This window comes from Denticeps clupeoides, chromosome 6 (genome assembly GCF_900700375.1).
Source record: "Denticeps clupeoides chromosome 6, fDenClu1.1, whole genome shotgun sequence".
NCBI lineage: Eukaryota > Metazoa > Chordata > Actinopteri > Clupeiformes > Denticipitidae > Denticeps > Denticeps clupeoides.
Window position 1 is genome coordinate 14,519,068 of NC_041712.1, and position 25,921 is coordinate 14,544,988.

The 25,921-nt window shown below is 44.0% G+C and overlaps 4 protein-coding genes across 7 annotated transcripts in view; 2 read left to right on the top strand and 2 right to left on the bottom strand.

Annotated features, from left to right (window-relative positions):
• The first annotated feature begins 183 nt into the window (after nt 1-183).
• On the top strand, nt 184-9,617 carry proser1 (proline and serine rich 1). 3 transcript variants are annotated; one of them, XM_028984898.1, is made up of 12 exons: nt 184-710; nt 781-846; nt 1,056-1,124; nt 1,270-1,364; nt 1,455-1,548; nt 1,700-1,810; nt 2,039-2,149; nt 2,567-2,645; nt 2,893-2,985; nt 5,727-7,065; nt 7,504-7,648; nt 8,366-9,617. In XM_028984898.1, the coding sequence occupies exons 1-12, from the start codon at nt 666-668 to the stop codon at nt 8,492-8,494; spliced, it is 2,376 nt and encodes a 791-aa protein (XP_028840731.1). In that variant the 5' UTR covers nt 184-665; the 3' UTR covers nt 8,495-9,617. The 3 variants fall into 3 exon arrangements, with proteins under 3 accessions (XP_028840731.1, XP_028840730.1, XP_028840733.1); XM_028984897.1 differs by having other exon boundaries at nt 7,504-8,507; XM_028984900.1 differs by lacking the exon at nt 2,893-2,985 and having other exon boundaries at nt 7,504-8,507.
• Nucleotides 9,618-9,702: 85 nt separating this feature from the next.
• Nucleotides 9,703-14,624, top strand: stoml3b (stomatin (EPB72)-like 3b). The gene is made up of 7 exons (XM_028984903.1): nt 9,703-10,183; nt 11,098-11,207; nt 12,125-12,197; nt 12,803-12,885; nt 12,986-13,189; nt 13,321-13,455; nt 14,208-14,624. The coding sequence occupies exons 1-7, from the start codon at nt 10,120-10,122 to the stop codon at nt 14,397-14,399; spliced, it is 861 nt and encodes a 286-aa protein (XP_028840736.1). The 5' UTR covers nt 9,703-10,119; the 3' UTR covers nt 14,400-14,624.
• Nucleotides 14,625-14,886: 262 nt separating this feature from the next.
• On the bottom strand, nt 14,887-19,087 carry slc46a3 (solute carrier family 46 member 3). Its single transcript, XM_028984901.1, has 6 exons — nt 18,580-19,087; nt 18,007-18,192; nt 16,290-17,184; nt 16,033-16,116; nt 15,192-15,348; nt 14,887-15,075 (listed from the first exon to the last, which is right to left on the bottom strand). The coding sequence occupies exons 2-6, from the start codon at nt 18,184-18,186 to the stop codon at nt 14,967-14,969; spliced, it is 1,425 nt and encodes a 474-aa protein (XP_028840734.1). The 5' UTR covers nt 18,187-18,192; nt 18,580-19,087; the 3' UTR covers nt 14,887-14,966.
• Nucleotides 19,088-19,109: 22 nt separating this feature from the next.
• mtus2a (microtubule associated tumor suppressor candidate 2a) overlaps nt 19,110-25,921 on the bottom strand; it is a 54,650-nt gene continuing 47,838 nt past the window's right edge. The window contains exons 8-15 of one of the 2 annotated variants that reach the window (XM_028984896.1): nt 25,590-25,656; nt 25,220-25,434; nt 24,951-25,056; nt 24,766-24,839; nt 24,601-24,699; nt 23,604-23,723; nt 22,940-23,037; nt 19,110-22,456 (exon numbers count right to left, since the gene is read on the bottom strand). In XM_028984896.1, coding sequence (XP_028840729.1) covers nt 22,120-22,456; nt 22,940-23,037; nt 23,604-23,723; nt 24,601-24,699; nt 24,766-24,839; nt 24,951-25,056; nt 25,220-25,434; nt 25,590-25,656 — 1,116 coding nt within the window. In that variant the 3' untranslated portion in view covers nt 19,110-22,119. Of the gene's footprint in view, nt 22,457-22,939; nt 23,041-23,603; nt 23,724-24,600; nt 24,700-24,765; nt 24,840-24,950; nt 25,057-25,219; nt 25,435-25,589; nt 25,657-25,921 lie in introns of both variants that reach the window. The other variant, XM_028984895.1, reaches the window with a different exon arrangement.

Sequence of the window (25,921 nt, forward strand, 5' to 3'; positions counted from 1 at the left end):
CGATGCAAGACGCAACCATTTTATTTATGTACTCACAAAATATTTTTGTCTAATAGTTTAAAAAAATGTACTTTAGGGAACTGTATCTGTTGTTTTTATTTTCAGATAAACATACGTGTGAGAAGTGATTTTTCCTCTTTTTTATTAGGGCAGGTGAAACGTCAACCTGCTGCGTGGGTCCTGGCGGTCCTAACAACTGGCTGTAACAAAGGAAGTCGCTCCTCGCTCGTTTCTCGAATTAGCCCGCCGCGACCTGGACTCACACCCTTGGTTTTAAAATGGCCCGTTACTTTGGTTACTAGTTTTGTGCGACGGGGAACGACGCGGTTGTCTGTTGCATCGACACATGCGCATGAAACAAACAAACAAACGAACTAACGACCGGGTAGTCGGTGCTCGTGCATTAGCGGAACGCGAGCTAATGCTAACCGAGCTCAGCAGTCGTGTCGTGTAGGATGCGGAGTTCCAGGGGAGCCCGCACCTTTCCAGAAGCCGCCGGCGCGTCTTTTAGCGGACAGTTAGTGAGCGCAGCCGTTTAGGCCAGGGACGATCGTGCAGTTATCATGAGCCGACGTCACTAATCCACCCAACTAGCCGCAGCTAGTTATATATTGGCCGAAATCCCCGGTAACGTTGTTCGTCGCGGTTGGCAGCGGTGGTTCAAGATGGACAAGAAGTCGTTTGACATCGTGCTGGACGAGATCAGAAAGGTGGGACGCGCGTTACTTGCCTGCAGTCGACCGGCTCTCAGGCTTAAACAGCGGTGTGTTTTCCCCGCAGTGCGTCCTGACCGACCAGAGGGTGAAGGCCGTGGAGCAGGTGCACGGATACTTCTCCAGCGAGCAGGTGAGGTCGCGGGAACGTGGTAGTAGCCTAGTAGACCCAGGTTCAAACCCCACTCACTACCATTGTGTCCCTGAGCAAGACACTTATCCCTAAATTGCTCCGGGGGGGGGGGTGAACTGTCCCTGTAACTACTGATTGTAAGTAGCTCTGGATAAGGGTGTCTAATAAATGCTGTAAATGTAAATGTTTTGCCCTGTCACTTTCTGCAGGTGATCGACATTCTGAAGTACTTCTCATGGGCCGAGGCGCAGATAAAGGCGGTGAAAGCCTTGCAGCACGTGAGAAGCTTTATTTAACTTATTAACTGATGTAAACGTCACTGTGCTGGACGGTGGTGCAAATTTCAGGCATCGAACATGAAGGCCGCAGACACGTGGCCGCGTAACGTGTTCTAACCCAAAATCCGCTGTGTTCCCTTGGCAGAAAATGGTCGCCATCCCCACGACTAAAGTGGCAAACATTCTCAACTGTTTCACCTTTTCGAAAGACAAGCTCGTGGTTCTGGAGCTGATTGCTCTGTAAGTATTCGCTCAACACGTTAGTACGGGAGTGAGTTCACTTTTTAAAACCATTCTGTCTGATCATTGCGGCCTTGTGTCGTTTGCAAGGAACATCTCGGACGCGCAGAACTATCGTCCTGTGGAGGACATGTTCCGCACGCACCTGTCAGAGAAAAAGCGCGCCCGTAGGATCCTTGAACAGGTAAAGGTCGCAGTATTGCACCTGCTGTTTAAAAGGTATTGGAGCAATAAGTTGTTTTATGTCCCTTTTAGAATATTTGATATTTTGATTATTCTGTGGTGAAACCCCTCTAAATTGGTGGAATTTAGTTGTTAACGACAATGTCTTGTAGGTGTGTAAAGTTGGGTGCAAAGCCCCAGTGGCCATGATCTCTTCCTGTGGGGTGATCCCAGGAAATCCATATCCCAAAGGCAAACCCAGCCAGGTGACCGGCAGCTTCCCAGTAAGCACATCAACTTTTTTTTTATTTTTTATATATATATACATATATATTATCATTATTGTTTTTTTTTTTTTTTTTATCAGATGGGGCGTTTATAATTTTCTAGTCTTGTTTTTCTGGTTGTGAGGGCCTTTACTGGCAGCTCCACTAGGGGGCCCTGGTGTCACAGAACAAAATGTGTTTTTCCCTGATGCTAATAACCGACACGAGTGTCCATTTTGACTTCAGAAAGCACCTTTACCTCTACCTACAAGTGGAGTCCCTGCCAAGAAGGAGTCAGATGATGGTAGCACAGAGGCAAAGGGAATTGCTGCCCGAATTCTTGGACCTTTCAAACCGGTAATTAAATGACTGACTTCTGTCATTCTCATTAACAGCAGGTTTAAATTAAACAGCTGGGTTTGGATTTGAGACTCAGAAATGGAGAGTTGCCATGTTATGATACATGTTGTCTAGAAAACCAGCATAAGTGCATAAAAGCAACTTTCATAGGTAGGCCCAGTCAGTTGAACAGGTCTAAATTAAGTTTTTCTGTGATTTAGACCAACATAAGCTGTTGACATTACCCTGTTCTGTGTTGAATTTGTATCTGGATGTCAATTTGACCCAGAACTTCTGTGATGATATATATTTATTTTGGAGCAGTGTTTTTGAAATTGTGCTGATTTGTAATTGAACTCGTCTCATTCGTGTTATGGACCGACTTCTTTTGGATTTATTGGGTTGTGTGTTTTTTTTTTTTTTTCTTTCTTCTAGTTTCCATCCACGTATAATCCCCACAGGCCAGTGCCATACCCCATCCCTCCCTGCAGACCCCACGCCACCATTGCTCCGAGTAAGACTCCAACACCTTACATACACAGAGGGAGAGAGGGACAAGGAGCAAGGGACAGCGACCTGCTGTAATGTCTGTTATTTGAGAGAAAAAAGGTGTATTTAGGTAACTCTGAGTTTCAGTCTGCAGCTTTTCGTTGTGATGGATATGGGAAGTTGTGTGTGTGTGTGTGTGTGTAAGTCTGTTTTTTGTGTGTGTTTGCACATGTGTGCTCGTGATGTTTAGTCTTTTGACACACCTTGCCTAGGTGCGTACAACAATGCAGGGCTCATGTCAGTAGGTGGGGTGATCACCGCCCGCGTGCCACCCCCACCATACAGTGCCACGCCCAGTTCTGCAGGTATGGAACACCTTTGGCCAGTTTATGGTTTTATGCCTGGGTGTAGAGGCTGCAGCTGCTGCGCTACCTTCACTCGCCTCCTCTCGCTCATAGCATGCGTCTTAACTTTGCTGCTCGGGGATGATGCAGATGACCCCCAACCTCTCCACTGAGATTAAAAAAGGGTAAAAAGGGCAGAAGGTGAAATTGGAGCTCTAACATGAGTTTTATCCAGGGCTCCAGACTGTATTATGCAAGTTTAACCATTAATAGAATCATTATGATTAGGCCAGTGGTTCCTTAACCACTTTTGTAGATCAATGTTCATGAAATAAGTGAAATATGTCCAAGCTAATTTGACAGGTAGATAATCAGAACTCATGTGCACGTTGTCTTTTTTTTTTTTTTTTTTCTTCTCACATGTCACTCCCATGTTTTGAGCGCAGCAGCCCGGCTCCGTTGAAAATAAAGGAAATGCGCTCAACAAAAGACACTTCATGGGAATTGGCCCTAATAGCATTCTTTGCTTTCAACATATTTCTTAAATGAACAAAAAAAACTAATTTGCACGCATATTCAGGTTACGACTCCCATTATGACTCTACATTGAATGCATAGATTTGTGTACAAACTCACTCCCACTCGAACCTAATCCAGTCCCATGACCCACAGTATTTCCTGACTAAAATGTCACCCTGAGCAGCTCTGAGTGAGTAACCATTTGCATATGCTTGGTTATTTTTTTCTATTCATAGGGACAGATTTTTTCATCATTCTAACTGATCGAAAACATATTTTTGTACCTTTTATTTCTTTTAAACTGTATTGTTGAAGCAACTGAAGTCATTTTCCTAACCTGGTCCTCCAGCAGGAAGTTCCTAATGAAAAAGTTGCGATGTCTGGAGCCCTGGTTGGTGATGTCAATGAAAAGCGAGCAGGAAGTGAGAGAAGCAGAGCGTGTCAATAGAGGGTTAATCCTATTTGCCTACAGGCATATTATTTTGTTTGAAGACTTTCATGGAACTGGTTAGGTGAGAACTGTGGTTGGGGGTTGTCTAAGGGTTTTCTGCATGTGAACACCTTGGCTTGGTTTAACCCACGTTTCACTGCAAAGCTGTTTTAGCATGAATTCATGGCCTGGAGTGAAAGGGAATAATGCCTCAGACAGGGAATTTATTAATTAATTTTCTTTCTCTCAGTTTGTCAAGAGGAGATAATATTAAGTGTTTCTTTGCATTTGGGGAAGGTGGAATTACTTTACATATTCAAACAAATTGACTTCTGAGTCCTATAAAAAACATTTTTTATTTTTATTATTATTTTTTATTTTTTTTTAGGGGAGCAGGGGTTTGGGTCTGAAATGCATTTTTAATCCTTTCCCACACTAGACCCATCAAATATAACAGCTGATCAAATCTAACACTTTCTTTCTACAAAGAAAATCTATTCATCTTCAGAAGTTTCCACAAATGTATAGTACTTGTATGTTGCTTTTGTCCAGTTAATTACAAACCCGCTTAATGGAGTTTAAGTCCGGAGACTCTGCTGGTTACTCCTGGTTTTGAAGTTTGTAGTGCTGCGGTAGACATTTTGATTCAGGGTTCCTCTCGTTTTGTACTCCAAGCCAGGATCCTGCAAAAGAACAAGCGATAACTCTTGACTATTGCCGATATGGTACGTGGATGTTAGGAAGCGAGAGTGCCCTTTATCGCAAAAAGGTTCAAGGTTTCAAAACAATGATGGGAAATCTTTATATCCTCCCCATTTAATTTGGATGACATTATTAATTAAATGAGTGTATAGTTCACCTTGATGCTCATTCAGGTGTTTGGTATTTTATTTCATTCTTGTGATATCAGTTTGTAATTATGAGTCACATTTACTCAAGCAGTAAGTCTCCCTTTTTATCAGCTTCAGTCAGGAAACTTGTTGCAACATTTTCTGATCTAAATGGCTGGTCAGCTTAAATTTTATTTATAAAAAGTGCCTATCTTGAATCAGAGCCCCCAATGAGCGAACAAAAAGCAATGGGATCTGGAAAAATGAGCAATAGCAGGGGAACCCATCTGGTCGACATTGGTTAATACTGAATATTGTATTCTATCAAACTATTCATTTTAAACGTATTCAAGGCTTATATTCCATACTTCTGGTTTGGTTTGGTAATTTGTACTGTTTATTGTGGACGTTTGTGTTGTGGGTTTTTGGGGTCCCAGGTGCTGCGCTATGCTGCTTTCAGCTTTCTGCTCTTGTGTGTCAATCAGGAGTGCATGACTTCTGCTGATTGGCCACCATGTGTTTGTTTATGTGTTTGTGACAAAAATTCACTGCACCCTCATGGCATCATGCACAGTGTAGCCCAGCAATAATCAGCGTGGGGCTGTGGGATATCAGTAGTTACCTTATAGTAAGTCCCTTTATCTAACAAGCCTCAGGCTCTGTAGACTGCCTATTTTACACCTTTAATTGGCTAATGAATCATAGACAAAAATGATGAATTCTTGGCTGAAATAAATGCCAGACATTTTTTTTTCTCTCTCTCTCTAGTTGACTAAAGATCAAGGCGCATTTTTATAAATAGTGAAATTTGATTGCTACATCCTTTTAAAAAGCTGATTATTGCATCTTGTTGGTTGGGTAAATCTAATAAGTCTTTGAAAGATATTCCATATTTATTGTATTCAATTAACATTCGTGTTTGAATGTTAATTGAATATGTGGAAAAGTTATTAATGAGGGTTTTTATTTTTATTTTTCTATAGCTTTCTCCAGATCTGCCAGTCAACAGAACCCCACCTCCAATGTCCCAGCCTCACCTTCACCTCATAGTTCCACCCCCTCTACTCCTTCCAGCCAGCCGGCCCCCACCACCCCTATTACTCCGGTGTTCCCCGGCCTGGTTCCCTCGCAGAACACCCTCACACAGTCTCCCAGCCCATCCCCTTCAGTCATCAAGGGCCCTCCACTGCCTGCTGCTTCGCCCCACATGACACCCAACCACAGTGGCCAGACCACGCCTGTCCAGTCGCCGTTCCCCGGCCTGCCCCCAACTGCTAACCCCACTTCTTCAGTTATCAAATCCAACACCCCTGTGCCCGGTGCTCCACCATGTGGGACCCCTGGGCCCTCTGGTGGATTCTCTCCTTCACCCTTCCATGGAGCCTCCCGATCAGGCACGCCATCTGGAACCCCTGGCCCTCCCTCCAGATGTGCTGCTGATCCCTCCCCACTGGGTCATTCCCCTCTGAGTTATCCAGCTCCATCCGACACTCCAGGCAGCTCCTCCTTACCTGCTGCTGGACCCTCATCTCAGTCAGTCATTCGTAGCTACACTCCCTCGGGTCTTGGCCAGGAACGGTCCACTCCTATTCAGCTTCAAGGCGCCATCCCCAGCCCTAAACCCTCCACCGCTCAGTCAGGCCAGGTGGGTGCTGGAGTGATTTTTGCGGGCGAGCATCTCTGTGGTGGCTCAACGCGCTCACACAGTGGTGGGAGCAGCAGCCCTGTCCCCTCAGCCTTCAAAGGTCCCTCCCGCTCGGCCACTCCCTCCCTCAGCGCCCTGATGATGCCCAACTCTGCTGCTCTGGCTCGCTCCCTGGGTCTCGGTGGCTCACCCCAAGGCTCTCTGCCCAGTCCGGCACCCATCCCCGGGCTTCATGGTCTCCCCCCAAACCTCGGTCCCCAGTCTGCTGGCAGCCCAGCTTCACACTTTCTCTCCACGGCATCATCCGCCGCCTCCACCGCCGGACCTCCGCCACCATCAACTGTGTATTCTGGACTGGGCCCCTCTGGAACTCCGGCCGTAGCACCATTCGGTTTGGGTCTCACTACTGCACCCTCCATCTTTCCCGGCCTGCCCCCAGTCCCCAGCCCGGCCTTTTCTGGGTTTGGGGGCTCCGGGCCCGCAGCAGTAGGCAGCCCAGTGCTGTCTTCTTTCATGGGGCTCCCAGGAGCATCAACTTCAGTGGCGACGGTGGCCCCCCTGCAGGCGGCGGTGGTGGCGGCTGCGGCGGCTGGTGTTCCCTCCACCTCCCCCGTGCTGCCAGGGTTCGCCTCCGCTTTCAGCTCCAACTTCAACCCAGCGCTGGTGGGCCAACCTGGGTGAGTGTGTGTGTGTGTGTGTGTGTGCGCACAAATTATTTTATCTATTTACATATGTGAAGTCAGAGGGGAGGGGCAGTCATAAAGCAGTGAAGGACTGAGCTAATTGACCGCTATCTCTTCATCATTTCCTAATGAGTGTCATATGACCGCTGACAGATAAGCGATAAGGAATTTTCCACATTTCCACAATCAAAAAGCAGCAGTGTTGGGTTTCGAAAAAAGGCTCAAAGTCCAACTTGTCCTGCTTCTGAAAAAGGGTCTAGTTCAGGGATTGGCCAGAGACTCACATGAAGCATGAAATCAGGGCAGTAAATTTCTCACCGAGGCAAAGTTCAGCTCTGGCTGTTTTTTTTTTTTTTTTTTTTTTTGGAATTTCCCTCTGCGAGCCTCTTTATTGCAATAACACTTATTTAATAATGGATCTGTTGCATACAGGCTGACCAGTGGCATGCAGGCCCCGGGTGGAGCTGGATTTCCTGGCCTCCTTTCGTTCCCCGGTGTTCCCGGCTTCTCTCCCAGTGCCTCCCCTGCCGCTCTGTCCGGACTCCACAACCCTGCTGTGCAGTCGGCACTGCTGCAGGTAAACCAGATGCACCGCACTGCTGCAGATTACAGTAAAATGAGTACTGTCCATGCCAGTAATTATACATGTGCCCATGGGAAATTAATCGGCAGAGGTTGGCACTTCCTAAAATCACCCCAGATGAAAACATCCCATTAGTGGAGTTGGCGCAATCGTGTGCAGCAGTACGAACCAATTGAAAGCTTAGATTTGTTATCCAAAACAGGCTGGCAGTGCAGACCATGCTGCAAATGTAAAAGCTATTCCCATAAACAAACAGTTTCTGAAATCTGTTCTAATTTGATCTTTGCATTTCCATAAGGGGAGAGGTAAACCATGGTCTACGTCTCTACAACATTCAACACGAACCAGTCCAACACTTGGGTGACCCTGTAAGCCTTGAAAAGTCACTCGGACTATGGCTGTAGGATGGTACATGGGCACTGCATAACATTCAGATTTGTAATGAATGCGATGCGAATTACGGTGCCAAACAGAGCTCTGTGAGCTTGATGTTCACCGTTTGGGTTTTGGCAAGTTATTAGTTATATTTTAGCATGGCTTTTATTCCTAATTAACTGTTTCACAATACATTTACAGTAACTGTCTTTCCAAAGCGGTTTCACAACCATGCTGAGCACCAGGTTGTTTTCCACCTCCTGTCCTTATTGCTGCTATGTGAATGCCTGGTACGGTCAGTCGTAATGTGTGTCCCCTTCTCCACGTCCTCTGAAGGCCCACTCAGCGTCTGCTCTGGATGCGTACCCACCCCAGCCCAACGGGTTTCCTCCCAGCTACCCTCCCACCGCAGGAGCCCCTTTTCCCCTTCAGCCTGGCCTGCACCCTCAGCTGGGCTGGCAGTGACTTCACAAGCCCCAGCGCCCCTTCTACACATCTACCGATAGGCTCCAGAGATCATAGATCACTCAACACAACATTATACCTCAGTAAAACAGGACCGAGGCTGTGAGCTGGCAGTGATGTGTGTGTGTGTGTGTGTGTGTGTGTGTGTGTGTGTGTGTGTGTGTGTGTAAAAATCTACATCAGGGTGTAGATTTGATTAGAGCTCAGATATTTGTGTAATTGGAATCAATTAGACGAACGATGCATTTCCAATATGAGCTAAGATCAGTGTAGGGGATTATGGGATTGAGCGCAATATGAAGTAAGTTTAGAACATTAGGAAATTCGGCATGACTCATGTAAGTATAAATCATCCTGAACACTCCCTTTCAAAATTTTGAAAGAAGGATCACTGAATCTTGCATTTTAAGTGCATAATGTTTTTATAATTTACTTTTCATTCCCTGAAAGTATAACCAAACTCTGATAAAGTGTGTAAATGTACACAATTAGAGTGGAGATGCACCATAAACATGTATAAACAGATCATTCTTTGGCTTCTGAGCAGAATCTCCTTAGAATTTGCAAGTATGAAATAGTAGAATATAAGAGGTGCTGTAATATTGCCTTTTTTACTGAATAGATAGAATGAGTATATTTACTCATTTTTTCCACGTGTATGAAATAGACAAATGTTAGACTATCCCCCCACCACCCAAGGAAGATTGCTTGAATGTTTTCTCCTTTTTTGTATTTGCAGGTTTTTAAAGAAAAGATCAGTATGTGTTTTCTGCTTTTTAAAATGTTTTTATTTTATTGCAATTAATCCACATGAGCCAGGTTTGTGTCACAGATGGACACATGCAGAATGAAATAGGAAGCTAGTGTGTGTGTGTGTGTGTGTGTGTGTGTGTGTGTGTGTGTAAAAAGGCATGTATGAAATATGAAACTGATGTTTATTTGTATATTGAGAGCAGAACTCAAACACAGAATAATGTGAAATACTGTAGAACATGACTTTTACGGAACGTACCCATTGAGAGTACCAGCAACAGTGGATCATGGTTATTAGGCAAAGTCAGTCGGGTTAGAGTAGCTGTGTTTATCACACTGCAACCAATAAAAGATTTTCCTGTTTTTGCTATACACGTTCTTTTGAATTCTTGAGTCTTGTGTGCATAAGTCTATTGTAAAGAGTTTTTCCAACAAGCCATGTACCTGAGTTCAAGTTCTCTTACTGATATTTCTGCATTCTCTAGTACATTCTATGCATGTTGTATAAGGAATTATAGGTCATTTTATAGATGCAATCATGTATTTACATTTTTAATGCTGTAACATTCTAATTATATCCACTGTAAATCTTTATACTCACAAATGCGAACCACAACAGACCTACCTCGATTTATTCAGTAAACACTGATCCATTTATCTATTTAATACCATTCACAACTCTGCTGAAAAGGAGCAGAGTAAATCTCATGCAGCATGGTACTGTGGATGTTTAAAATATGTTCTACATTCTGTGTGATTCATTGGAGATGTGACCACGCCCACTCCGCAGAACAGTGTCTGCCTCTTTAAAAGCAGAATCTGTCGCCACCGCATTTCAAACCGAGTCCTGGACGTTTGGGCGCCGGCAACATATGGAAATGGAGACCCATGAAGAGAACCGCAAGAGAAGAGGCCAGAGCAGGGAGGACTTGATTGGTAAAATGCGTTTGCTTTTCGTCCTTTCCCGTGCTGAGACGTGTTGTAGAGCAGTATGGTTGATATGAACGGTGGCAAAATTCACTAACTTTTCACCAAAAGCCACTCCTTAACACGATGTACATTTATTAACAGATAATAATCTTTTCCTACAGATACCCCTTTTCCAGGCTGACTGGAAAAAAGTTGTAGATTAGAATACAATGTACAAAAATTCTGTAATTGGGTGGCTTGCCAGTGACCAGTATTGACCTCTGACTATACAAAATATTTCCCAAAATATAGAATTGGAAAAAGAATTGCATTGTGTTCTGAGCAAATTCAGCCCTCACTAATATGCATGTAAGACATGGCTGTAAGATTACAGCCCTTAAGTCCAAGTTCCAAGGCTCCCGTGACTGAAACCATCAAGGGCTCAAGGTGGCGCACGAGTTGGGACAAAATGACTTGCGAGCTCGTCCCTCTGTTCGCTGCACAGATAAAGTGCCTCTATGGTGCAATATCCTGAGTAAACATTAAAAGTCTACATCCAGGTCTACAGTGGACCGTGTCGGGTAACATGAACACACCTGCTGGTGGCATCAGAGCAAACAAACTGTCTGCATGTGACATCATGACATTGTCAAATAACTAATTATTCACTAATGCGCGGTCTTGTAATGGGGCTCACAGCTGGGATTTGGCAATATAAAATGTTAAAAAGCAGCATGGATCTTAGATGTTTCCTCACTTGAGTGAGTAAAACCAATCCGTACACTTGGTTCGTCAGTGTTCATTTATTTCTCCCCTGATTTCAGGGATTTCATTGTTTAACACCTTTAAATTGATTGTGTGTGTGTGTGTATATATATATACATATATATATATATATATATATATATGGGAGCATCTAAACTGCACATGTTCTATTTTAGGTGAGGAGGACCGGGGACTTGGTGTCTGCGGATGGATTCTTGTCATCCTGTCAACCATAGTCGCCATCCTGCCAGTGTTTTGGATAGTATCTGTATTCATATGCCCAAAGGTAATTCCAGTACAGTCCAGGCAGTGTGTTGGGTTGGGAGAGCTCATTAGAAAGATCTTAGACAAAAAATGAAATCTATAAAGCCTGTCGTGATCCAAAGGCCCTTGTCAGTATTTCATGTCAATAAAATACAAATTCCGCTTCAGGGTTTATGATACTTTGGTATGTAAAATGCAGATATGCTATGCTGGTTAATATTCTCTCAGGCAGTTCAATAAACACTAGGGTAGTTTTAGTGTCAGACTACTGTTGTCTTAGGTTATGTGTTCTTCCTGTCATGATCAAAAAAAGAAGTGACGTGATTGTGAAAAACTTCAGCACAGCACACAATGAAATGTGTCCTCTGATTTTAACCATCACCCTTGGTGAGCAGTGAGCCATGACAGGCTCCCGGGGAGCAGTGTGTGGGGACGCTGCTTTGCTCAGTGGCACCTTGGTGAATCGGGATTTAAACCGGCAACCATCTGATTACGGGACCGCTTCCTTAACTGCTAGGCCACCACTGCCCCATTATCTAAAATAAAAAGTAAAGTGAAGTGATTGTCACATGTGATACACAGCACACGGTGCACACAGTGAAATTTGTCCTCTGCATTTAACCCATCACCCTGAGTGAGCAGTGGCCAGCCGTGACAGGCGCCCGGGGAGCAGTGTGTGGGGACGGTGCTTTGCTCAATGGCACCTCAGTGGCACCTTGGCGGATTGCGATTCAAACCAGCAACCTTCTGATTACAGGGCCGCTTCCTTAACCGCTAGGCCACAACTGCCCCCTTGCCAGTAAAGATGGGGGTGGATGAGGATGTAAAAAGTACTCACGCTTTGGAGTTGCAGTTTTGTTAAAGAAAAGCAGACTTGTTTTGCAGAGACCATCATGAAGGAAGAAATCTGTGTTGTAAATGATTGACTCTATATTGCAGGTTGTTAAGGAGTATGAACGTGCTGTCATTTTCCGACTGGGGCGAATTATGGACAAAAAAGCTAAGGGTCCAGGTAAATATGCGTCAAATAAAAAAATGGAAACAGCACAGGCTTGCCTCTCATAAAGCATCATTATTTCACAATAAAGCACAGTGCAGACAACTGTATGTGGTATTGCGTGTTATTGGCTTGGGCCACTGTAATGCATGGCTCTAATAACCAGGCTGCACCTACTGAAATATCATTGATCTTGTCTTAAATGACTGTCCTGGTGCTATTATTCAGTTTCTGAAACGTAGATTTACCCTTCAACCAGCATTGTTCCAGCTAATAACAACCTATGCGTTTAGCCCATAACCCTTGTTGGGCAGAGTGTGGGGGACGGCACATCAGTGGCACCTTGGCAATTTGGGATTTGAACCCACAAATCTTTGGCCACCACTGCCCAGCCAGCTAATACCTACACTTATTGCCCAACCACGCCTTCCTGAAATAAACCAATGAATTAAATATACACTTTGCACGCTTCAAAAGATGTTGGGACACAGGTTCTTTTGAAGGCAAGGTGTGGTTCAGAAGCTCACAATTAGTTTTGTGTGTGTTTTTACATGACACTTCTGTTCCAATCGTTTCTTTTTAGCCTGAGGGTGAGCCGAAAATGTTTTTCTGTCTTGTAGGGATTTTCTTCATCCTACCTTGTACCGACTCCTTTGTTAAAGTTGACATGAGAACTATCTCATTCGATATTCCTCCCCAAGAGGTAAGATTTTGAATCATATTTATAAGGGTCAACATGAGGGTGGCTGCGGGTACAAATTCTTTATAGATATAAAATGGTATGAAGATGTCTTGTCCTGTAGGTTCTCACCAAGGATTCAGTGACTGTGTGCGTGGATGGAGTGGTTTATTTCAGGGTCAGTGACCCCATCCTGTCTGTGGCCAACGTCTCTAATGCAGACTTCGCCACACGTCTGTTGGCCCAGACCACTCTGAGGAACATGCTGGGGACCAAGAACCTGGCAGAAGTGCTCTCAGACCGTGAGGGAATCTCTCTTGGGATGCAGGTGAGGAGGGATGAAATGGTAAACAATGGAAAGCCCCACTGTCAGATAATGGTGGAGTGCGCCCTCTGGTGTACGGCATGGGGAATTTCAGTCAATCTGTGGCTTCTGTGGCCTATTTACCTTCCTGTCAGATGGCTTTGGATGAGGCCACTGACTCATGGGGCATCAAGGTGGAACGGGTGGAGATTAAGGATGTCAAGCTGCCCGTCCAGCTGCAGAGAGCCATGGCAGCCGAGGCAGAGGCCACACGCGAGGCCAGAGCGAAGGTACAGTAATTCATGCACACATACAGTGCATCCGGAAAGTATTCACAGCGCATCACTTTTTGCACGTTTTTCCAAATGGATTACATTCATTGTACATGCAACACCCCATAAAGGGCAGTGGTGGCCTAGCGGGGATGGAAACAGACTTGTAATTGGAAGGTTGCTGTTTCGAATCCCGAACCGCCAAGGTGCCACTAAGCAAAGCAGAATCACATGCCACACACAGTGCTCCCCGGTCACGTTTCATGGCTGCCCACTGCTATTAAAAAAAAAAAAAAAAAAAATTGTTTTCTGGCAAAGGATAGGTGTGCCAAGCTTCATATTACAAAAGCATTGAGGCTGTAATTGCTGCCAAAGGTGCATCAACAAAGTACTGAGCAAAGGCTGTGAATGAGCCAAAACCTCAAAGTGAACTTTTTTCATGTTTTCATTATGGTATGTTGTGTGTAAAATTCTGAGGGGAACAAAGCATTTTATCTATTTTGGAATAAGGCTGTAACATAAAAAATATGGAAAAAGTGATGTGCTGTGAATACTTTCTGGATGCACTTTATATACTATAGTTTACATATATTTTACATCACAGTATATGTGTATTACTTTGCTTATATTCCTATACTTCTCCTTTGGAATCATTAATGGATCTGTTCCTCTATCTGCTTAGATTTTTGTGGTATTTTTAGGAATATTATTATGAGGCCACTGTGATCGTCATTTAGGCTATGGTACCTCCTTGTGGTGTGTGTATACAGGTGATTGCTGCTGAAGGGGAGATGAACGCTTCTCGTGCCCTGAAGGAGGCATCACTGGTGATCGCTGAGTCTCCCTCAGCCCTGCAGCTGCGCTACCTTCAGACGCTCAACACCATCGCTGCTGAGAAGAACTCCACCATCATCTTCCCCCTGCCCATAGACATCATGACCCATTTTATTCAAAAAAATTGAAGCAAATGCTCTCTAATGAATGTCACCCCCAATATGAAGGAAATAGAATGTTGGTAGCATCTGACTACATGTTTTACACCTTACTGTTTTTTCTGTAATTTTTAAGTATCAGGATCATGCTTCAATGAAAATTTGAGGCTTTCAGATGGATATTTTATGTACATTTTCCCATGCAATTGTCAATGCAATATTATGGTGTATTCAATAAAATGCCTTTTATCTAAATCCTGCATTTATTCACAAAACAGGAAAAAAAAATCACAGCATCTACTCTTAAAAGAACAAATTATGTAAATGATCAAATAATCTAGAAACATCTACAGGAGGCAAAGTAAATTGTGTGAATGTCTGGACATATGTGGAAGACTTTGCCTCCTCCTTTTTTGTGAAACCTTATTTATTTTACTATTAAGACCTTGATGAATTGAAGTAGTTTAAATCAGATTTTCCCTGGAATAATATAATCCTTAATTATTAAAAAACATGCTTTCATTTCTTCATTTTATTATACACATCACAACTAAATCAAGATCACAAAAGTACAGCCAGTCTTTGTCAGGTCAGAGGTCAACTCATGTCCCACTGTGGCAACTGCAATGTTCCTGTGCTTTCCATTGGTGCTTGTTCCAGGAGTACGTCCTCCTCACACGTGTCCAGACGCAGTGACAGAACAACACTGCACACACACACACACACACACACACACACACACACAAAACACATTATCATTGCGAACACAGTCAGTGGACAGTGAAGAAGATGGACACTGTGCGAGAAACACCAAATTCTCACCAAATTAGCACAGCAGGGATGAGAGTCAGGCCGGAGGCCAGGAGGAAGCTGAACCCTGAGAACCAGGCTACTGTGGCTGCGTATATGCTGCTGAAAATGATGAAGGCCACTCCCACGCTGAGCATCTCCATGAAGGCGATGCATGCAAAAAGAGCACCTGGACATGCAGAAGCAGTGAGTTTTATGCCAGTAATATGCCAGTTCAACTGTAGTGCGGTTGAAATCAGATCATTACGTTTTCCTGATGTTCAATAACTAATTTACAGAAGAATGTCAAAGGTTGTCAAAGTCCATCAACAATAAGAAAGCGACTGTCATTGTGCTCTGATGTGCCATGATCTGACATGGTTGAAGAGATTATGCAGATTACCATGTAGGTTTTAATAGTAGGGATTTTGCAGAAAATAAACCAAAAAAAATGGACTGATTTAGTATGTGTTGCTGTCTTTGTGTTTTTTCACATATTTCACATATTTATAATGAAAGGTCTGATAATTGGCCGACTTTCCTTTTCTGTAAACATTTTGCATAGCTTGCAGTAGTTTGTAGACAGTTCCTCATTCAGCGGCACTACACAGTCTTATATATCTAATTAAAATATATATTTTGTGACTTTCTGGAATTATCAGCTCTCCCCTTTGCATGTGTGCATAGTCAAATGCAGCCAAGTGAGGTTTCAATTTTGCGTAACGGTGTAGATTGAGATATTCCTGTGATAAAGTTTCATTCAAATTGGCTGTTCAGCGCATCCTTTTAACAGATTTATGACAGCAAAAGGAATGGAAGCTTAAGGTCTACATAGCATGCGGTGTACATGTAACATTATGAGGCATGGATCTACCTTGCTCTGAGGGCAGAACCATTTTGGACATCATGGAGCGCATTACTGGTGTGGGCATGATTGACAGTAGCAGAGGAAGCCTCACTGTGGAAGGCAAAAATACTGCAGTATAGTAATGAACATAATGAAGGTATGTTCATTAATCTGAAGCAAGAGATCTTGCTTCAACCAGATCTTGTCTGACATTAATCCTTCACACTCCTCTTATAAACTGAGGGGTCCATTTTATTTCTGTTAGATTCTGACATTCGCCTCACCTAATAACATGAGCAGGGTGGTCCTGGCAAATGCCGCCATGAGAAGCCCGGCAGCAACCGACAGCAGCCCCAGCAGCACCAGGTAGGCGTCATGGACACACCGGGAGAGAAGAGACACGCCGGCAAAGCTGGCCAGGTAGATGGCGGTGGAGAGGGCCGAGCCGTAGCCCACCAGCACCTCGCTCCAGCACAGCGGCGCGTTGAGCTCGTACAGGATGAACAGGGACATGCCGCCCAGCTTGGCCACCTTGTAGAAGGTGAAGGCCGCCAGCGACAGCCCCAGTGCGACGTTGCGGCGGCGCGTGGACGCAGCGAACAGCAGGTACACGCCCTGCAGCCGAGAGGCCACCGCTGCCGGACCCACTTCGGATGGCTGTCTGGAGGCCAAGTCCGTCAGCTCAGGGCGGACCATGGACTCCTCCAGTACGAAGAACACGTAGGCCAGGTTGATCATGTGGAAGAAGCCGGTGGTGAGGAAGGGCCAGGTGAAGCCGGCCGTTTCTATGAAGAATCCTGTGCAGAGGGAAGCCAGACCAGACAGGACACCCAGCAGCATGTCCAGCACCGCCATGCGGATGGTCTTCTCCCGGGCTTTTCCTTCTCCGTTGCAGCGGTCAGCCACATAAGCAAAACATCCACCAATCAGGGAGCTCGGCCCACCCAGCAGTCCCGTGAGGAAGGAGGCCCCCAGAAGGTAGTTCAGGTTGAGGGACAAATGGCTGACGGTGAAGTAACAGAAGGAGAAGATCAAGTCGCCCACCAGAGGTGGGATGATGGCCACCTTACGGCCCTGGTGGTCACTGTAGGAGACCAACAGCAGTGACATTATGAGGCTGGGGAAGAGGTAGCAGAGCTCACTGTAGAGCAAAAAGAGTGAAGTTTCCTTCTGCACAGCCTGAGAAAACAAGAGAGACAACAATGGCCACGTGCATCCACATTTTACGCTCATTTATGATGTTTGACCACTGAAGAACTTGGTGGATCAGGGAAAGAACCCAGGATAAGTGGTTTCTCGTAATGTGATGATATTAATATTTTGTGGTGTAGAAACCATCCTCATCATTACACCAACATTCTACCTCCTCATCAGTTTAACCCTCTGAACATTCCTCATGACAAGGATCAAATGTAACCAGACGTTTTATAAACTGCCGAAACCAAACAAGAACCAAGCAAAATCATAAATGCCAAAGAAGAAGAATTTACATTTAAGTACGGAAATGAGAATGAATCGCATGGCAGGGAACAAGTGACACTCGTCACAGCAGACAGTCTCGCATTGGTGGCTGGTCAGGACATCATGACGATATTTTATCTTCTCAGAAATGGAAAACACCACGGTCAGTAAGCATATTTACCTGCAGCGTCCTGCCGACGGCTGCCAGGTAATGTGGAAGTTTTTAATACCATTTTCCCGCCTCTCAATTTTCTCCACATGACTACTGAGAGGTCAGTGTGTGATTTATGCACCTTAGACGAGCAGAAGTGCTTCTGTTATCTCTCGCAATAAGATGATGTTTGTGGTGCATCAGGAAATTATGGAAATGAATTAAGATCAGCCACACAATAAAGATAACAGACGAACCAGGAAGCAAAAAAAAAAACAAAACCGGAAGGTTCGCTCCCTTCCTGACTGCTGTTGGATTAAGTTACACCTCCCCTTTCTCCTTCTTTCTGCTTCATAGATTTGTTCGGAATGGTGACCTTCTGTCTGTACCTCATGCTGGGCGCTCAGGTTGCTGGAGCAGACGGAGTGGTTGGCCTGGGTGGGGTACGGGGACCCCAGCAGCCGCTCCCACTGTCGCCTGTACACGTACTGCTGCAGCAGGGGGAAGGTCATGAACATGGCGAAGGCGTAGACCCCCACCACCGGCTCGATCAGGTACAAACGACCCATGCTGCTCTGTAAAAAAAAATGCAGATTAATGCCACTAAGAGGAAGTACAGTTATCATCTGAAAGCACCTTTAGCAATATTGTGTCTTGCCGGAGAGAGCAGCGTACTGAGAGTGTTTTGCAGTGTTTGGATTCTCAGAGGTCACAAAGGTTAAAAAAAAAAACCTGATGCCATTTGACGTGAACACCAGATCCTCCTATGACGCGGTGCTGCCTTGTTCTACAGACAGTAAACAGACACACCTCACTTGAGTTAAGAATGTGTGCAAAGCTCTGGTGGTTTCCGTCCAGTGTCACGAAAGAAGAAGAAAGTTCACGGCATTCCAGCAGAGTGAAAACTACCCGTCTATCTAAAGCACCTAGAGAAGACGAGGGAGGGGGGGAAAAAGTCTTACCTGAAAAGTTCAGACCACCGGAATATTGTTCACGTCCAACTCTGTAGACACAAACCCATCTTGTGTCTGAGGAACTGTGGGTATCCTACAGACATCCCGCATTACCCTGCTGCTGTAGTGCACGGTGAGAACTCAAGACAGCAGCCCGCCACACTTCCACCGCTGTTCAGCAGTGACGCTGTGTTTGTGAAGCGGTTTAATCCCCTGGAGTGCACGCCCCTGAGGTGTGTGTGTACAAATACGAGAGAGTGAGAGAGAGACACACAGAGAGAGAGAGAGAGAGAGAGGGAGAGAGAAGAAAAGGGACTTCTCGTCTTTATACGACTATGGAGCCAGACAGTTCTGCAGGTTTTGATCCTAAATCTAGTCCGTCCCATAATAAAAGGCAATAAGCATGTGCTAGTGCAGACAAACAAATATTAGTTATTTTAGTTATTTAAAGAAATGTTACGTTTTCTTTTTGTCTAAAATAAACTCTATAGCATAGCATTAATAATCTAGGGTGCAGTTATGGAACAAAAAGCAATGAATACCAATACCAACAGTTTATTTTAGATGTATAGATATACCCCCCCTTCCCCAGACAAAGTGCATACAAAGATGCTGAGATAGAAATACAGCGTTTCATTCCTCAGTGTTTAACCTCTATGCTACAGTCACTGTTGACATCACAGGAGATGAAAAGAACAGAGGGAGAAAGAGAGCGAGAGAGAAAGCCAAGACAAACATGCATATTGCTACTAAACCGGTGTTAAAAGTTACAAGTATATCAATATTTACACCAAATGGAACTGTACAACAGAGAGACATTAAAAAGGGAATACGTCACATCTCCTGTTTCCACATTACACCCTCTCCATTACTGGTCTACATTGTCCATCCTGTGACAAGGACAACTACAGCTGACATTCAGTAGTACATAGAAAATGTCCACAGGACAAACAAAGAATCTTAGCACCTGATGAATAGAGCTTATTTCATAATTTCATACAGAGTTCTAGCAACATTTATGTTTGCTCTGGAAAAAAAAGGTTTCAAAACCTGACAACTAGACACAGCTACCACTGTGCATTTGCATTGATAGTAGAAGCCAAACCCAGCGAGGTAACAACATTCACCAGCATGGCCGCCATTTGCTCTTCCTTCCTTAAAGTTTAAAGACCACACCCTTCCTGGGCTAATCACGGAAGGCTTTGGGCCTGATAACAGAAGTGTGCGGAACTGCCGTCATCCTTCTGAGACAAAGTAATGTTCTTTTTGCAGCTGGTTGTTCGGTGTAGCTTAGTTGAACTTTGAAGAGGTCACGACACACAGGAGGATTTTCATTTGGTAACTGAGGAAAATTGCATTTTGCCTGAATCACATGGTTGCAGAACCACTTCCATCCTCCTCCTCTGTGTTCTTATTCCCGTTTCACTACTTAATGCTCCAGTATCTATACTTTATTAATGCAGAAATTATACGAAACAGTGTCTGGAGTGAAGTGGGATCAGGATTTTGGACCATTTGTGGTTGAGTGTGGATACCAAACCTGAAAACTTGCCGTTGAAAGCTCCTGTATTCACATTTGACAGGCGTATAACAAAAAAGAGGAAAATACCCAACTGTTCAGGTTCTGGTTCTGTTTTGGGATCAATGAGGCAGAATGGCAATTCGAAAGGATCCCTAAACAACAAAATCTGCTAATATTCATGTAGGAAACACAATACAAAAAAATCAGGTTAGTGTATATTCAGAACTTCACTGTGAAACTTTTTTCCTCCCAATTAATTTTTTTGAGGTACAAAAAAATATTCTATTTACATATCTGTACTTCACAGTTTGTGAATGACTGCTGATGCTATGATGAATGAATATGAACACTGTTCCTCGGTTCATTACAGAGCAAGATGCAGCAAACAGTTTGTTTTCAGTGTACATACTTCACTGCAATTGTGTATGATATTAGGAGTAAAACTAGTTTCTTACTGGAGAAAGAACGTCACCCTGCATAAGTACCACTGTAGAACAATATTCACATTCAGTCATATGTAGGCAATATTATCAAATAGGACCACTGAAATATAAAAATGGCTTTTCAGAGGAGGAGGAGAATTCCCATTGTGGATCATTTTGAAATAAAATTAGTTTCAGTGCCCTCTGGAGTCTTTAACAAACAACTGATTGCATTTCCCATACAAACAATTCGCCGTCCTGCACCAGATTCATACCCCATTGTTATTAATATCACAACTGTTTAAACACAACAAAAAGATTCCCTGAATGTTATAGTACAATGAGTCTACCCCCTCTAACCCACTACCTCATTTATTTATTTCTACAGTCTACTGAGGTAATTCATTTCCAGCAGTGCAGTGTTGACCTGGGCTTTAAACATTCCAACTCAACTAAAAAAAAAATACTTAAATAGATAAATAAATAAAACATTCACGGTGTATTGTCACTGGTGATGGAGAGAAGCAGTGCATCAGACTCTTCCCCTCATTGTTCACACTAAATAAGTCAGCTGAACAGCAGAAATAAGAAAAAAATATTCACAATTCAGTGCATCTGATGTGCAGATGGTCATACCGAATACAAAAAAGGAACAAATAACAAAAAAGAAGTCAACATTTCACATCAAGACTGGAAGACTTAAACACACACATGCACATCATATAGCCAAAATGAAAACAAGTCACATTACAAATTGATGCTAATTTACAATGATTCCCGCAATCAGGTGCTTTTAAACTCTGATCGCCAGCGAATGCCGAAGCCCCTGGTCTGTTGTGTAATGCAGATACAGCAGATAGCACTTTTGGAGTTGCTCTTGTGGAGGACGCTGTTCGATAACCTGAGGGAGATGTACCAGAGACGTGATCTTCAGTGGAATTACTGGAAGACCAAGACGGAATCAGAGGTCAACTGGGATTTCACTCACAACCAATGGCTTTGTCTGATCAAAGTGGAATGCATTGTTAGCCAGTCTTCAACAGCAATTGACAATTTGATCATGGATAAAGTTTGGGAACTTGGGGAAATCTATCTAAGGTGCTTTTCAATAATAACAACAACAACAACAATAATAATATCTCAGTATAAGGGGGGGTCTGAATTGTGATTAAAGGTCTGTTCCAAAATTAAATTGTTATATTTCAACAATATATTTCTGATGCTGTTTTACCTGTTTAGCAAAAAAACAATGGTTTGACTGAATGTAGCCCTATGATTTGGGTTCTCATCAGAGCGACACAGAAATGACTGCAGAGGAAATAGGAGCCCAGAACAGACCTCTGCTATCTGTTTACAGGTTGCACTCACCAACAGGGCTTCGTCCCTCCCCAGAGAATGGGGTTCATCATTGTGTCTTTTACCACTTCTGCCACAACGGTTACTAAGCAATGCGACTCAAGGTCTCGTTACAGAGGGTGTTTCCTGTGATAAAATCTTGTCACGCTTTTAATAATAATAATAATATAAAAAAAAGACGAAGTCATTCAGTGTTGCAACTCAGGGCAAGTTCAGGGCACTTCCCTTTGAGCTTAATTTTGTGGGAGCTCATCTGGGCAGCGTGTTAAACCGGGCTGGAGAGGCCCTTCCCACTGAACCTCTATGGGTGGGTGTGCCGGGAGAGACCACCCTGTGCGTGGGTGTCACTGGAGTGGAGGAGGCATGAGTAGGTGTTCCCGGTCCTGGAGAGCAGGTGTAAGGGGGAATGTCAGGCCCTGGGAAGAAGCCTCTGTGGCTGGGGGAGGAACTGGGGGACATGTGGGGGCTCAGCTCTCCCGTCTGGAGGCGCCACAGCAGCTCCTCGTTGTTGCGGCTCAGCCTCTTCTTCTCGTTGCTCTCTTTCTCCACACATTCCTGCAGGTTGGCATTCTCCTCTGACAGTTGCCTGAAATTAGAAAAATGCTCATCATGCATTCACCAGCACTACATTTACCCAGAAGTCCCTTTACCAGAGCAACGCTAGTGATAACAAGACTACTGCACTTCACCACTGCAGGACAGGGCATTCAAATTAGTTTAATATCAAATCCAATCCTTACAGCTCTGCTGGCGAATTTAGGAAAACTAGATGCTGAATAATGATGCAAGATACACACACATACAAACATTCCCCTCCAACTACACAACATTTCTGATGAATAGAAATTATGACCATTAGGATATATAGCCTACTTCTCTTAATGTCATAATGGTGACACAATTAAATGCAAACACAATATAACCATGACTTTTAAATAATTAAATAAATATTCAAATATAGAACTCAACCATATTAGTAGCAACCAGTCTCACTAATGCCCTGCATCTTATTATGAGGTATGAAAGCTAATGATATTGTCTGGGTTTTCATATGAGATTATAAACTAACCTGGACACGGTGAGGTTGTGGTCGATACGAGCCTTCAGATCCTCGTTTTGCTGCTGTAGCACCTGGACCCGCTCCTCCAGGACCACATTCTTTAGGGCCTGCTCAAAAAACAAAGTGAACACAGACACCAGCATTAAATTCTTAAATACTCCCCTTCAATATAACCTCAATCCAAGTCATTTATTTAGTTCAGTATGTAATACTGGGTGTTATAGACGAAGCACATGGCAGGAATTTATAAAGGCGGCAAATCAGGATAAACAAGGTTATGGCTCCTCCTGGTGGGCCAAGAGTGCCATGGCATTATGAAATATGTTGGGTCAAAATATTATGGTGGCTCAAAAGTTAAACACTTTTAATGTATGAAAAATAAGTACTATAATAAAGTAAGCAAAATACTCTAAATATTCTAAAGTCTTCTCTAAATGGTCTCAATATGTTAACAACAAATTGATTTAAAATCATGCAGCGCATTTATAAGACGCCCTTTTCAAGACGCCTTACAATCAGTAGTTACAGATACAGTCCCCCCCTGGAGACTCTCAGGGCTAAGTGTCTTGCTCAGGCACACAATGGTAGTAAGTTTGAAGCTGGGTCTTCTGGTTCCTAGGTGAGTGTGTTACCCACTAGCCTAGGAGGTTTAAGCCTTTCATTTTGAGCCTACCATCTTCTCCAGCTCTGAAATCTTTTTCTCCTGGTCATGGATTTGCTGGTTCTTCATCTGAAGCACCTCCTTCAGGCTCTTCAGGTCTTCTTCAATGTGCTGGTAAGGAGCCAATGCATCCTAAGGACACAATACTATTTTCAGAGATGTGAGGGCCCACCTGCCTAATACTGGTTAGGTGGCCTTTGCCACCTAAAACCCTCCCTGACACAATACATGGATTCCACTAGGTAGGTACTCTGAAGGTATGCTGTGACATCTGGTGTGAAGCTGTCAGCAGCAGATATTTCAAGTAAGTTGCGAGGTGGCGCCTCCATGGGTCAGAATTGTTTTGCTCAGCACATCCCACATGATTGAGGGCTGAGGATTGAGGTTTGGAGAATTTTAAGGCTAAGTCAACACCTCAAGGTTCTGCTGCTCATAACATTTTTGCAGTGTGACATCATCCACCTGAAATAGGGCGCGGCCAACATCATAGCCAGAAATCAGCTTTCATTCGATTTAATCAATTACTCTGTTGATCTGTCCAGTGCTTGTTCTTATGGTACTTTTACATTGTTTCTCTTGTTGAATATGCTCACCAAACAACTTTACTTACTGCAACCATACAAACATGACAAACAGAGCGTCATAAACATCTGCACAATCCTCAAACAGATGCAACATCAATCTAATTTCATGCCTTTTGAATTGCTTAAATGAGAGGTACATGGAGGTTCTGGTCTGATATTTTTCTAACTAACTGTAAAAATATGCCAGATGTGGGAGACGTTTTAATTTAGTGTTTAAGCAATCAAGGAAAACTGTAACAGTACAAGCATGAAGTTCAATTCCACTAGCAGCTGCTTATTCTGTGGAATGTGAAAAGTAGTGTTCCTTGTGCAGTTGTTGAGATTTGCTTCCACCGATCCATCCATCCATCACGCCAGTTTTTGTACCTGTGTGTGTATGTGTGTGTGTGTGTGTGGGGGGGGGGGGGGGGGGGGGGGGGTAGTACCACAATTTGCTCATCGGTACTCTTTCGGAGAGCTTCCTCAAATCGGCTGGCCTTGTCTTTCAGGGCTCGGTTTTGGAATGTTAATGTGTCCACCTGGTCCTGAAGGGATAAACCAACACACATCAGTTCAGTTCATTAAGTTTATATCATATTCTGCAGTGTCACCTGTAATGAGAGTCTAAGCTTCTCAAAGCCTTCCTCAAGTGAGATCTTCTGTTGCTCATGAGCCTTTCTCAGATCTAATTTGGAAACACACACCCACACAAGGAGAGAAAGGTGAAATAATGTAACCACACACACGTCTGCAGACAATCATAAGTACCCCTTGTTTTACACACACACACACAAACCTCTCATGGTGCGGGCATGCTCCTCCTGCAGAGTTGCCAGTGTAAGATCCTGCATGATCTTCAGCTCGCTCATGGCTGAATCATGGTGCAAACTCAACTCCTCAACCTGTTTCACAAACAAACACCCACACCCACACACATTCTTTGACATTTTGAAATTATGCCATGTGCGTGTAAATATTTGGTGGCAAATCAATAGAATTAATAATACAGATAACGGCAGCAGTGCAGCAACAATGAGGAAAAACAGATATGCCACTCGCTCCGACCTGCTCCTGCTGCTGGGTGCGCAGCTCCTCCACCTCAGACTGATGCTCCGCCTTCAGGTGCTCTTTTTCGGCTGAGTGGCATCTCCTCAGCTCCGTCTCCAAGGCTGCAAGTTCTGCCTCCTGTTGCACCTGCAGCTCCTTGAGTTCCTGCTCAAAGCTGATCTCCAGCTCCACCTTTTCCTTCTGCAGATACTCCCACCGTGCTGTGTTAAAAGCTGAGAGGGAGAAGGATGACTTTTACTGTAACATCAACTCTGCACATGTCCAGAATTTACCTTCAGACAGATATGCATACTTTTGCAAAAATTCATTTTATATAAAAGAATCTTTGGTTTCTCATAGATGGTGTCCCTCCCACCCGAAAACTCACCAACTTCATCCCTAATCCTACTCAGCTCCTGGGACAGCTGTAGCTCCTTCTCGCTGGCGCTCTCGCTCTGCAACACACAAACACACCCCCTCAGCAGGGCTTACCTCACCATGGTTCACCCCAACACACCACTCAGCCGCAAACAATGGCCCGGGTTACGCTGCCAGACGGCAGCCCACACATGTGGTGTTACATTAAAACACAACCTCTAAGTCCAGACATTCACCACAAAGCCTAACTTATCAGCATAAAAAGTCTTTTTTTTTTTGCTCTCTTCTTCTTCAAAATACATCTGCAGATGCCGATGTGTGTTACCAAGCTGGGCAGACATA